General features: G+C 39.0%; 1 protein-coding gene and 1 non-coding gene across 4 annotated transcripts in view; one reads left to right on the plus strand and one right to left on the minus strand.

The window, feature by feature from the left end:
* Mcmdc2 (minichromosome maintenance domain containing 2) overlaps positions 1-9,031 on the plus strand; it is a 36,632-nt gene extending 27,601 nt beyond the window's left edge. The window contains exons 13-15 of one of the 3 annotated variants that reach the window (XM_008854770.3): positions 2,171-2,313; positions 4,298-4,407; positions 8,367-9,031. In XM_008854770.3, coding sequence (XP_008852992.1) covers positions 2,171-2,313; positions 4,298-4,407; positions 8,367-8,536 — 423 coding nt within the window. In that variant the 3' untranslated portion in view covers positions 8,537-9,031. The remainder of the gene's footprint in view (positions 1-2,170; positions 2,314-4,297; positions 4,408-8,366) is intronic. The other 2 variants (XR_003847256.1, XM_029557009.1) reach the window with 2 other exon arrangements.
* A 1,582-nt stretch (positions 9,032-10,613) lies between these two features.
* Positions 10,614-10,698, minus strand: LOC115067905. The gene has a single exon (XR_003847259.1). It is a non-coding gene; the product is annotated as a small nucleolar RNA SNORD87 (small nucleolar RNA).
* Positions 10,699-13,481: the final 2,783 nt, after the last annotated feature.

Genomic DNA, 13,481 nt, shown 5'->3' on the forward strand with positions numbered 1-13,481 from the left:
ACATTAAAATGTTAAGTTTATTACTTGTACTACTATCCATAGCTTTAAAGAGCTCAATTTGCCAAAACAGAATATTTCTATAGAAAATTATGATAGACCTTGTGAATATATATAGTTTTATGACTATTCAAGTGTTTTCCTTATGAATGCTTTCAGAGTTCTGATTTTCAGGAATATCTAGCATAACTTACTAACCTGATTTACTTTTCTAACATATTGAAAACATAAGGCATGTTCAGAAGACCAGAGAACAGATGATGTATTCAGAAATATGCACTGAATAAAGTATCTGAGTAGGTTAAGCACAGGGTGCGGGATATTTGGGAAATGGAAGTTTATACTATTAAAATTCTTTTGGGGGAGCTGGAGAGATGGCTCAGTGTTAAGAATAGTGGTTGTTCCTGCAGAACACCCGGGTTTGAATCCCAGCACCCACATGGCACCTAACAACTGTCTGTAACTCCAGTTCCAGGGGATCTGATCTGACAGCTTCTTCTGACCTCTGCGGGCATTGCATGATATGGGTGCACTTACTTACATGCAGGCAATACACGCATACACATAAAATAAAAATAATAAAATTAAAAAATTCTTTGGGGTGGGGCTGGAGAGATTGCTCAGGGATTAAGAGCACCAGCTGCTCTTACAAAGAACCTGGATTCAGTTCCCAGCACCCACATGGAAGCTAACAACTGTCCATAACTCCAGTTCCAGGGAATTTGACATCCTCCTCTGACCTCACAGGCACTGCATGACATAAATACACTTACATTCATGCAGTCAAAGCATTCATACACATAAAAATTAATAAATAAAAAAATTTTTTCTTCATATTGCCTACCTTGTTAACATGTTGCTTCAATAAAAAGGTTGAAGTAAGGCAGACTTTAAAATGCAGTGTTTCAGTTACATATATTAGGCTAGAAATAGCAGTATTTATGATACAAAAGTTGTTCTTTTGATGTGTAAGAAAGAGTAGTTAGCCTCTAAGGATTAGAGTACTAGACAAAGTACTAGACCCAGAAATTTTTGGCCAATCTTTTCCTGAAGATAATCATCTATGAATTTATTAGCTAGGTATTTACTAAACACTTCACATATATGAGCCTATTTCTGTTTATAGTCTTGCACAAATACAAAATGTCTCCTTTAAATAGCTTATCATTTGATAGGGATGGAAACAAGATACATGAAACAATTAAGGGTCAACTTTAAGTGCTTAGCTGAGTGGTGCTATCTGTAAGTATATTTGGAAATCAGAAACAAAGATATTAACACAGAGTGCACAAGTTTGGAAATTTTCAGGGAGGAGGTAGAGGTTTCCAGGTTAATGACTGTGCTGAAGAAATATTCTCTTGACAAAAATTATGATTCAGTGGGTAAAGGCACTTGCCATCAAGCCTGACCACCTGAGTTTGATGCCCAGAACTCTACACTCATGTCATGATGTAACATGCTGCCCACCTCCCCAAATAAATATATGTAAATTTTTAAAAAAGAATTACTCTTGGGGCCAGAGAGATGGACCAGTGGCAGAGCACCAGAGTTTGGACCCCACACCTCATGGCGGCTAACAACTGTCCATAACTCCAGTTCTGAGGTATCTGATGCCCTCTTCTGGCCTTCATGAGCATTGCACACATAGTTACATACATGCAGGCAAAACACTCATACACATAAAAATAAATTTAAAAATTAAAAAAGAATTATTCTCTACCCAGATCTTCCTGAATCATCAGATTCCATCTTCATAGCAGTTAACACAGTGCCTCCCTCATTGCACGTGTACAGTTAAGTGTTCTTTGAAAAGAAGGAAGGGAAGTAAGGAGAACATTATAAATAAATAAACAAAGGATTAAACTATCCAAAAATGAAATAGGCTTCTGGGGGAGGTCTTTCTCCCACTGGAAGTACAGCCAGTCATTCAAATTCATTGCATAGAACACTTCTGTACTGTGAGAGAGATTATTCTAGGTAAGCTTTAGTATCCTTTATAAAAGAAGGCTGTAACTTAAAGTGTTCAGTGACTTGGAACTGGCACCTGATATTTACTTAATTTTGATGTAAAAAATATTCAAACTTTAAAAAATAAGATACCAATACACTTTGGAGTTTTAATGATTCCATAATAAAATTTAAATCTCTTAAATTTTTTATACTTTTAATATAGCTACTGGCTTTTGCAAAGAATTTGAACATAGAATTCAGCTTGGAGGCAGAAAGAATGATTCATGGCTATTATCTAGCAAGTCGCAGAATCAGAACAGATTCTATATATGGATCCAAACTGTCAGCATCTGCATTAAAATGTTTGTAGGTATTCAACTCCTGATTTTAAAGCCCAAATTAACTTTTAGATATGTATTTAATTAACTTGTCTTTTTTCACTTGTTCCTCTGTTTGATTGCTGATTGGTTGGTTATTTACCTTGTTCCAAAAGAATTCAAGATGGCTTAATGATTTCTTTTATTATAATTTTATATCATTTGCACCTCTAATAGTTTTCTCTAAATTGTTTTTATTGAATCTCCTGTGTGAGATGGACCTGAGAAAAATGCAAATGTTTTAGAAGCCCTGCTAACTGCTATTTTTTGTCTGGAGAAAAAGACATTCTATACTTATATGCCTCAGTTTACACATAAATATATTGATCCAAAAATATGGCAGTTTTACTATAACTTTGCCTTTTCATATTATATAATACTGAGGGTGGAAATGGGTTTATGTTTTAGCACAGTAAAAGAACTTTCTCTACCTGAAAAGTGTCATGAGTCTTACATTTTTCTCCCCTTCTATAGACATGTACCTTATAGCACCATATTGCTTGTATGGAGAAGTAAAGCTTAACATTACATACTCTCCTTTTGAAAAGTGTATATATAGTCTGATCTGGTCAATATTTTCAGTAGTTTTAATGAGCACATTAGGGAAACAATAATCAAATGTCTTAAGGGATATTGGAGAGACCTTCATAGGTTTGAATTATGATCTTAATTTAGAAAGAAAAAAGTTAAGATAGATGTAAGGTCCTTAACTAGGTCCCCAATCTTCCTAATACAAGTGTAAATGTGTGAGAAGAGGGTGATGCCATTTAATCTGAAAAAGACTTGAGATTTCAATCTGTTCATAATTAGTATGAATAGACAATGAAATATGACTGTTACCATGTTGAATTGATGTTGTATGAATAGAATGTCTTACAAGCAAGAAAACAATAGTTCTACCTCACCTGCACTCTGATGATCAAATCATACACAGAGTACTGTTCTGTAAAGGATTAACCAAATCACGTCACAAGGAGAGTAGCCAAATAGTGAGGGGTTGAAAATTATGTTTCATGGTTAGTGTGTTACTTGTGCTGAAACCCTGGGCCTCATACCAGGCAAGCACTCCACCTCTGAGCCATACCACATTCCTCCTGACATTACAGGTACTAGGACTATTTAACTCAGAGAAAAGAAAACCCAGGGAACTATGGAAGTTCAGTGAGTATTTGAAGAGTTATCATTTTTTGCTCTGTAGTTCCAGCAGATAAGACAAGAGACCAGTGGGTAGAAACTACAGTGATACTAATTTCAGTTAAAGATTTATGTAAGCTTTGTAGGTTAGTTACAAAAATTTGATCTTACTTGGTACCTCCATTTTATAGTTGATGCACTCACCAAAAGAGCCCTTAAAAGTCAAATAATTTATGCCAGAATCACACAATTAGTAAATTCTGCAGATTAAGCTTTAATTTTCTTAATCTCAAATCCAGCAGTCATTCAAATACCTCACATCTGCCTAATGAAAGCTGGGGATGTTTCAGGTAATCAAAGCAGTTTACATTTTAGAAAATTAAGAAGTTAACCCAGGAAACAGTGGGTGTTGGAAAAATTCACAGGAGACTAGGCACTAAGTAGCTCTGGCTTGTGTGACAGGAGCTTGAACTTTGAACTCTAAGGTTCTGTGAGGACTTCAGATAAATGAAAAACTGGGTGAAGGCATTGAGGGTGTGTCCATAAGAGATATTTATAGGGTTGTTTTCCCTAATTGTGTATTTATCTGAGTAGAATTTGGGGGAGGGGATGTGGAACTCAAACTGAAGCCAAGTGTTTGATAAGCTATAACACTTGCTTCTTCTGGCAAAATTTAAGTTGGTGGGAAAGAGATACCTTAAAAAGAAATTTAAAAGCACACACACACAAAACTTGCTGATCTGTAATGTGTGGCTCATGCTATGTCTTGGCTGTTTCTGTTAACATATGTATTATTTTTTTGTAATAACATTTTTATTAGCATCAGTTTTCTTTTTTAGAGTTTCTTTATCTGAAGCTCACTCTCGACTGAACTTAAGGAATAAAGTGCTCAAAGAAGATGTACTAATTGCAGTCTTATTATTTGAAACATCTCTTACACTGAAATATGGTAATCCAGTTATTAATGATATTTAAACTTAATATTCTTAGTTTCATCGATTACATGCATTGTAAATATTTCAAAAAATAATAAACCTCTATTAGTCACAACTTACTTGAATTTGAACATTACTGATTGTTTATAAGCAATACCAGCTGTTGCTGTTTGTGGAGAGTCTCACCTTGTAGCCCAGGCTGGCTTTGAACTCAAGAGTCATACTAGTTCTGCCCCCCAAATGCTAGAATTACTTGTGCAGTCATGCTGGATAGTTGCATCATCTCACAATAAGCTCATTGTGCATGATTGTTGTTTTATTTTTGTCACGCCAAGCCTTACAATATAGCCCAGGTTCATCTTAGACTTGCTATCTTCAAGCTACAGCCTCCCTGGTGCAGAGATTAAAGGCCTGTGCTACCCTGTTACAGAATCCTCAGGGAAGGGCAGGAAAGCTGGCTCTTGAGTTAAGAGCACCTGCTGCTCTTTTGGGGGTTTAGGAACCCAGTTTGGTTCCCAACACCCACATGGCTGCTCAAGTCCCTATAACTCTAGCTCCAGAGGATCCTCTTGTAGCCACAGTGGGCACTCACACACATGTAGCATACACATCAAAAGAAAAGAAAAAGGTTGTTTGATTTAGACAAGTGTAGAACAAGGTTTAAAGTTCTAAAAGATCTTGGTAACATGTTAATAAAATATAAAGGTAGCTTGAGCACTAAATTGCTTTAAAGCAAATTTGAGCACTGAAGCCCTAGGAACTTATAAATCACTAAGTTACCTCCTTTCCAAGGGAGATAGATTGTAAATTTTATGTAGATTTTAGGGATTAATGACTGCCAGAAAAGATTATCATCCTCAATTAGTTTAAATTGCCATAAGATAAAAACATTGGTTCAAATCAATAATAAGTGAGACATTTTTATTTTCAAAAACATTTCATTTATTTTTATTTTATGAGTGTATTGGCTGCATACACCCATGTCATGCAATGTCCAAGGAGGTCAGGAGTTGGATCCCCTGGAACTGGAGTTACAGATGGCTGTTAGCCACCATGTGGGTGCTGGGAATTGAACCCAGGTTCTCTGCAAGAGCAGTTAGTGCTCTTAACCGCTATCTCCCACCCTTTTTCTTATTTTTACTTCTCTTATATTGAAGACCACATTTTGTCAAATCTAACACATTTTTTATACCATAAAGATGTGTGCCAGGGCTGGGTATGGTGGCACATGCCTTTAATCCTGGCACTCGGAAGGCAGAGGCAGGTGGAGCTCTGTGAGTTCAAGGCCAGCCTGGTCTACACAGTGAGCTCCAGGACAGCTGGGGCTACAGGGAGACCCTGTCTCAAAAAGACAAAAATAAATAAATAAATAAATAAATAAATAAATAAATAAATAAATAAATAATAAATAAAAAGTTTCAGTAATAAGATAAAACTGTATGTCTTTAACTGCTCTTCAAAGGACCCGAGTTCAGTTCCCAGCACCCATGCAGCCATCTATCACTCCAGTTCCATGAGCTCTCCTGGCCTCCACAAGCACTGCATTGGACATAGGATCACAGACATACATGCAGGCAAAACACTCATACACACAAAACAAAAAAATAAAAATTTTATAACTTTAAAAGTAGTTATATAATATTAAGGACTCATGGTAAAATATGACAGTATTATCTATCACTTGAATGTTATCAAAACTTCATCGAAACATTTAAGAAAGTATTTAAGAGAACTAAAAAGAATGTTTTCTTCTTTAATTACTTCTGTTTGCATAATTTCAGTTAGGTGTTCCTGATTCTCAACTCTTAAGTAAAACAATGTTACCTTATTGCTTAAAGTTGAGTTTTGTTATGTTTTCATATACGTCATTATACTTTGTTCTTACTGTTCCTTATTAACCTGCCCCCCCATTCGTACCCCCATCCTATTGTTGGTCCCCTTCCCCCCTAAATAATATAAATAGTAAATAAATGCAACAAAGGAGACACAGAAAGGAGAAAAACAAAGGACAAAGGATTAGTGAAAGGGAAAGGAGGGAGAGTGCAGAAGAATGTGATGGAAGGAAAAGAGCAGATTAGAAAATGGGAGACTTCCCACTACAGGTCAGTGTAAAAGGAGACAAATGTGAGATGGAGAGCAAAAACAAAAATTGAGTTTTATTCAAAAATAAGAACAATTAAAATCTTACTAAAATATGGAGAAAAGGAGAGACATGGCACAAAAGTAAAAACTAAAAATTTAAAGGAAAATATGATTACCAAACAATGGAAAAATACATAAAACCAAATTAGATAAATGTATGAAAAGGAAATTTGAAAAATTTGTCTTTGTCTGAGACAAGGTCTTCCTGTAGCCCCAGCTGACCTGGAACTGTAGATCAGGCTGTAGATCAGGCTGACCTCAATCTCAGAGATCCACCTGCCTCTGTCTCCCAAGTGCTGGGATTAAAGGTGTGCATCACCACACCCAGCTCGAATAAAAAACATTTTAAATATGATAAAGCAGAAATATCGCTTAAAGTGTAAAATGAAAAAGGACAAAAAATTAAAAGTTTAGAAAGGGAGTATTATATTTTTGAAATATAATTGTCTTTAGTGAATCTGAAGAATATGTTGGAGATGGGTTGAAAAAGACAAGTTAGGAAATTGTAGTCCAGCCAGTAGATAAATGGGAGCTCTTTGACTGGGTGGAGAGTAGACAAAGAAATTAGTGAGTCAGAGATACACCTTAGATGCAAAATCCAATAGGATTTAATTAGAACTCAGGTACAAGAGTGGAGGAACAAAAAATTAAGGGAAATGCCCACGTCCCCACCTAGATGGGTGAATGTTGTTTACCAAGACTAGGAAGAAAAAGTTTGGAAAAATCAAATTCTAGATGTGTTTATGACAGAAATTCCAATAGATAAAAGAATCTTAGGCTGGAGACATAACAGGTAAAGGCAAAAGCTATCAAGCCGACAACCTGTGTCTAGGACCCACTGGGTGGGATAGTACCTATTCCAAGTCATCCTCTGAGATCCAAAAACACAGAGGGGGGGGAGAGAGGAGAGGAGGGGGGGAGAGGGAGAGGGGGAGAGAGAGAGAGAGAGAGAGAGAGAGAGAGAGAGAGAGAGAGAGAGGAGAGAAAGTGGGGGAGGGAGGAAAAGACAGAGTGATTGATTGATTGATTGATACTTAAAATTATGATCAGCCGGGCATTGTGGTGCATGCCTTTAATCCTAGCACTCAGGAGGCAGAGGAGGCAGATCTCTGTGTTGGAGGCCAGCCTGGTCTACATAGTGAGTTCCAGGTCAGCTGAGGCTACAGAGACCCTATCTCAAAAAAGACCAAAAAAAAAAAAATATATATATATATATATATGGTCATAAAGATGGTATTCAAAGTCAGGTAGATGAAATCACCTAGAGTGGAGAATTCCAGCCCCTGTCCAGTATTTAGAAATGTAGCTGTAGAAGAGAAATTAGTAAAGCAATTCATGAAGCAAAAGATAAAATGTAGAAAGAAAAGCATGGTTATTACAGAAGCCAAGAAAGGGTTTTCAGAGCTGGTGATCAACTTAGTCACTTGCTATGAGTTTAAAGATTAAGTTTTGTGACCTAGAACTTGTCTTGTTTATGATCAGAGCTGTCAATAGGGTTGGACAGGTGTGGTCAGGGAGAAAACCCATAGACATAGATGTTGATGATTAAAGAAATGGGGTATTAAGCTGGAGAAGGATGTGTAATCCGAGGAGGGATCTTAGTACTAAATTTTTAAGAGGCAGCACTGAGTGTAATGGCATGGACCTGCCATCTGAGGAGGCTGGGCAACACACAAGACGCAGTCTCAAAAAAGTGGGAGGAATCAAAGTAAATCCTTATACTCTATCCAATATTTCAGAACTTAATTTTTAAACGTTCACTTTTGTTCACATGTGATTTCTCATCTAGTGTTTTGTGGAGTGTCACTTACACTGTGTTTTATTCATTTAGGGGCCACTGTATTTTGCGTTGCTCCCAATGCACTTTTTCCGTTTCAACAGTATAATGAAGAGTATTTAGAGCAAAGAGATCTGTTCCTGACTCAGTGCCAACAGCAGCTCCAACAGTTTATTGCCACATGTAGACCTGGGACACCCGTCTTCTCTGGTGATGCAACTTAAGGAAAAATTTCATTTCTCTTTAAATATTGGTTAAGTTTGAGTGATTTTGGATAATGCTTCAGAAGTGTACTGTCTAAACATATATAATGTACATTACACCACTAGTATGAGATATGGTCCCCTCTAATACGCAAATACATCTAAAACCAGTAGAATCTTAACTTAGAACAATGTGCATTTAAAGTGATTAAGTTACCAAGATTTTCTCATGAGGAAAATACAGCTTATGTTCATCCCACCTGTCTCAAAGTGACTTTACTTACAGATACACCACTGACTCTTCTATTTACCAAGTTGGTGAGTTCATACCATTACAATTTATATGACCCAGGTTCAATTGCAGTCTTCTCCATCTTAATAGACATGTACATGTAGAAGCTTTGTAATTTTTAAAAAATATTTTTGTGTATTACCTGCCATGTGAGTGCACCCATGTCATGCAATATGGTGGAGGTCAGAAGAGGGCTTTGGATTCCCTGGAACTGGAGTTAAGGATGGTTCGCAGCCACCATGTGGTGCTGGGAATTGAACCTGGGTCCTCTGCAAGAGCAGTCAGTGCTCTTAACTGCTGAGCCATCTCTCCAGTCCCAGCTTTGTAAATTTTATACCCACACCATCATGTACTGCCAAATTAAGTGTTCCAGAAGGCAAAGGAAACATTTCTATCTTTAGATATGGGTTGGGGAGCTTCACTGTTGCCCAAGCTTGCTCTGGGCCTATGTTGTCCTCGGGCCTCAAGCCTCCCACCTCCCAACTACCTGGTACCACAAAGGCCATGTCACAGCACCTGACTTCCACTATTTTTAGGTATTGGCAGGTAAATCATTTACAGCTGTATTTTCTAATTAAGACCTTGGTTTTCTGCCATTTAATATAATGTGGAATCCTGATGTTTACAGTGAAGGCAACTATTTTAGCCAAACTATCCACTCCATTTAATTTTACAACTGGAACACAAAACTTTGAGCTGGAGAACAAACTCAGGGCCCTGTGCATTCTAGATAAGCACTGTCCTAGTTTTATAAGAGTTTTAAAGTATTGCCTCTGAAGTTATTAGGACACCGCTGTATTTAATTTATGCTGTTTGACTGAACCTAGGAACACAAGAGGTCAAACAGCTAATTAAAAGTCTCCACTCGAGTAGAAATTCAGTTTTAGAACTGCTAATTCTTTGCTGTTATACTGGGATTACCTTCGTTTATAATATAAATCTGTAGTTCACTGAAAGGTTGAAAACTATTGTAAAAGGCTTTTTTATTGCTACTTAGATCCCAAAAATTAGGGCTAGAATATCCCCTAAAGCTAGAAAAAACGGGGTAACTAGTAATGAATGCATCTTCAGTTACATACGTGAATGAGAATCTCTGTCCCCAAAGGACTTACAAGAACTGCACCCTTACAGTAGCTTGAAACCAGGACTGCCTACTGGCCATGAGAATAGAGCTTGAAAGAGAAGTTAGCCCACAGAAATTAGAATTAGCCATGGATTTTTCTACAAAATTTATTTGTTAATATCAAATGAAACACTCATTTTCATCATTTGCGTCTGTTCATTCTTTCTTGACCAATTCTTCGTATTACCGTCAAAAATGTGTGCTGCACCTTTAAAAAAAAAAAAAAGCAGTGATTACCATTTTACCCAAGTCTTAAACTAAATTTTAAGTAGCCCCAGTATTCATCTAAATGTCCCTTAAAAGAAAGTCAAGTAAGCCAGGCGTGTTAGCTCACGCCTTTGATCCCAACACTAGGGTGGCAGAGGCAGGCAATCTCTGTTCAGAGTTCAAGGCCAGCCTGATCTACATAGTGAGTTCCAGGACAGCTGGGGCTACAGGGAGACCCTGTCTCAAAAAGACCAAAAAAAAAAAAAAAAAAAAAGCCAAGTAAAGGAAACACAAACTAGACAGCAAAGGCAGCTTCAAAGAACTGGCCTGCAAAGACTTACCTGAGAAATGTGCTCTTAAACTTCAGCCATTGAAGCCGGACAATTCACCCGCAGCTACCTACATGCAGAAAAGAATTCACTCATTTCAATAAAGAACTTCATTACACTTCAGTAATTTACTTAATTGATAAGAGTACTGGCACCTCAGTCTTAAGATTACTTCTTCAAAGAAGTCCTCAGCTGGGTAAACGGCAAAAATTTAGGTCATCATTGTGCCAGCTATGAAGCCAGTGTCCCAAATGTCACATTTTGGCTACTTTATTATAAAGCACCACAAGAAAAAAAGCAGATGCAACATTTAGTACCTTGTTTCATGTAACTGAGGTCCTATGCACCCTTTTCAATCACCTTCTATGACATGTTTTTGGAAAACATCTTTTCACCCATCTTCAAAACAGACTAGCTTTGTTGTACCTATAAAATAAAAAGATTTGATTGTGAACGCATTTGTACTTCTATGTTTTAGCACCTTATGTGTGGAAACAGTTTGAGAATTACAACCTTATCAAGTTCCCAAAACTGTCTTTAGTCAAGGGCAGAAAAATGGTTAAGCACTCTATCAGATCCTTCACTGTAACAATATTAAGACATGGTTTGTGCTGGGCATGGAGGCCCTCCTGCATTTGATCCCAGCACTGGGGAGGTAGGGTTATGTGGATCTGGGACTTGACATAGCAGGTTCCAAGGTAGCTGGGGCTATAGGGAGACCTGTCTTTTTGAGATACGGTCCACTGAGTACCAAGTCATTCCTTTTCAGCCTCAGGGTTTGCCAGGGAGCAACTAAAAGCTTGATGAAGTTAGATGCATAAACACCATATGCAAATCTTCACTTGAACACTACAATAGTAAATCTATAATTGTTTTAGACCAAAGACACCTTATATTGGCCCGCTAATTCAAAGGCACTAAGTACCTAAGCATTGCAAAGGGCATGCCCAGTCAATCATATCCCAAGAGAATCAATCACTGAACCAGACTCTTGGAGATGATTTATGAAGACATGTGAAACTGGACCCTGAGAAACAATTTATCACTTTCATGCCTTGAACTGCTTTTGTTAATAGTAATACTGCGTGTAACACTTGATAAACAAGTGTTTATCATGCTTCAGAATTTTCAATCACTACTTCTTTTAATAAAATTTAAAAAATAATGTTTGCCGGGGGTGATGGTGCACGCTTTTATTTCCAGAACTTGAGAAGTAGAGGCAGCGGTATCTTTGTGAGATCAAGACCAGCTTGGTCTACAAAGCGGAGTTCCAAGACAGGTGGTGCTAAGGGAAATCCTGACTGAAAAAGACCAAAAGAACCCTTTTAAACAGGATCACGTTTTTCCAGTCTCGCAGCCATATAGCTTCTTTTATATACAATTTCTACATAAATGCTCACATATGTTTACAGAAGGCATCACAACTTATGGGTTCCCTACACTCGTAGGAACCGTGTTCCAACTTGAAAGCCTCTTCTTTTAGACTATTTACAAGGGCAATCAGGAGCTTAAGCCCAGGAGTTCCGCCAATACTTAAGACCAGCAGCGCTCGGGAAACTGAATTTATTTCTTAACAGTTAAGAAATAATCTCCCCCTCTATAACATGATCCCCTACAGCAAAATAAGCCATCCACTTCGAGAACCTGAGACCAAGGCTGCGCCGTGGCTTTACTTGGGGGCACAATGGGGTCGTCGCCGCGGCCGTTCGTCCCGGGGCCTCGATTCTCCCGGGCCTCAGCTGGCCTTTCTATTAGGTGGGGCTGAAGAGCCCGTTTGCCAGGGGGTGGGCTCAGAAGCTTGGAGGAGGTCACGCACAAGCCCGAGCGGGGACGTGCGGGACCACGAGGCGCCTCCCTCCCTGCCCGTACCCGAAGGGACCTGAGCCGCCGGCAAGGAACCTCGCTGGCATCTCCCGGACGGCGGCCAGCTCCCGGGACTCCTACCTGGAAGAGATCGGCAACAGGCCGGGCCTGCCCCGCGCGGAACCTCTGCTCCCGCCACGCCGCCCGCCATGCAAGCTGCAAGCTGCCCGCCACGCCGGACGAACGTCTCACAACCCCGGCAGCGCGGAAAGGAAGCGCTCCGCCCGCAGCTGCCTGAAGACGCTTCGACAGGCCCCACCTCTTCCGGTCCCATCTCTTCCGACAGAGGCAAGCAATCCTGTTTCTTCTGAGGCTGACGAGCGGTTTCCGGACTTCAGAGCTCCCCAGAAGTTTGCAAGGCTGCACTTTGTGAGCTATAGCTGTCTGAATTTGCAAGTGATGAAGCTAAGGATTTGTAACCATGCTTTAAACAGGAGTCTCCCATTCCTAGCACTTAGGTTTGCTTGCTCTTCTACGCACACAGCTCAGTGTTTAAAAAAGCGATAGTGTGGGGCTGGAGTGATGACTCAGTGGTTAAGAGCACCGGCTGCTCTGGCAGAGGACCAGGTTCAATTCCCAGCTCCTACATGATGGTTAACAGCCGGCTGTAACTCGTTTCAGGGGATCCGACACCCTCTTCTGACCTCTGGGGGCAATGCACAACATGGGTGCACTTGCGTGCATACAGGCAATAAACCCATACATATAAAATGAAATAAAAACCGTACCATTAGCAATTCCATTTAAAGTGTTCTGGAATCAGCCCTCACACATAGAAACATAACTTATTAGGAAAAGAAGTCGCTATTTTGATTGATAATTGTAATAGATCTTTTTAAGTATCCATAAAGCAGTCACTTACCTTGTTTATGATATTATAATTTGCTAATCTTTAAAAAAATATTTTAGGGGCTGGAGAGATGGCTCAGGGTGTTAGGGTCCGTGACTCGATGGGTCCCCTCCAGGTAACAAATACACGGGATTGGAGATATAAAAATCAAGCAGAGTCTTTACTTTCCAGCTAGCTGGGGTCTACGGGCTTCCCAAGACATGCAAGTCTGGTCAGAACGATCACCCCCATTCAGTTTCAGGTACAGATTATATAGGCCCACATAGTCATTACTCAAAAAGCATTCCTCAGCAGACACTTTG

This window comes from Nannospalax galili, unplaced genomic scaffold, assembly GCF_000622305.1.
Source record: "Nannospalax galili isolate Female #2095 unplaced genomic scaffold, S.galili_v1.0 scaffold247, whole genome shotgun sequence".
Classification (NCBI taxonomy): Eukaryota; Metazoa; Chordata; class Mammalia; order Rodentia; family Spalacidae; genus Nannospalax; species Nannospalax galili.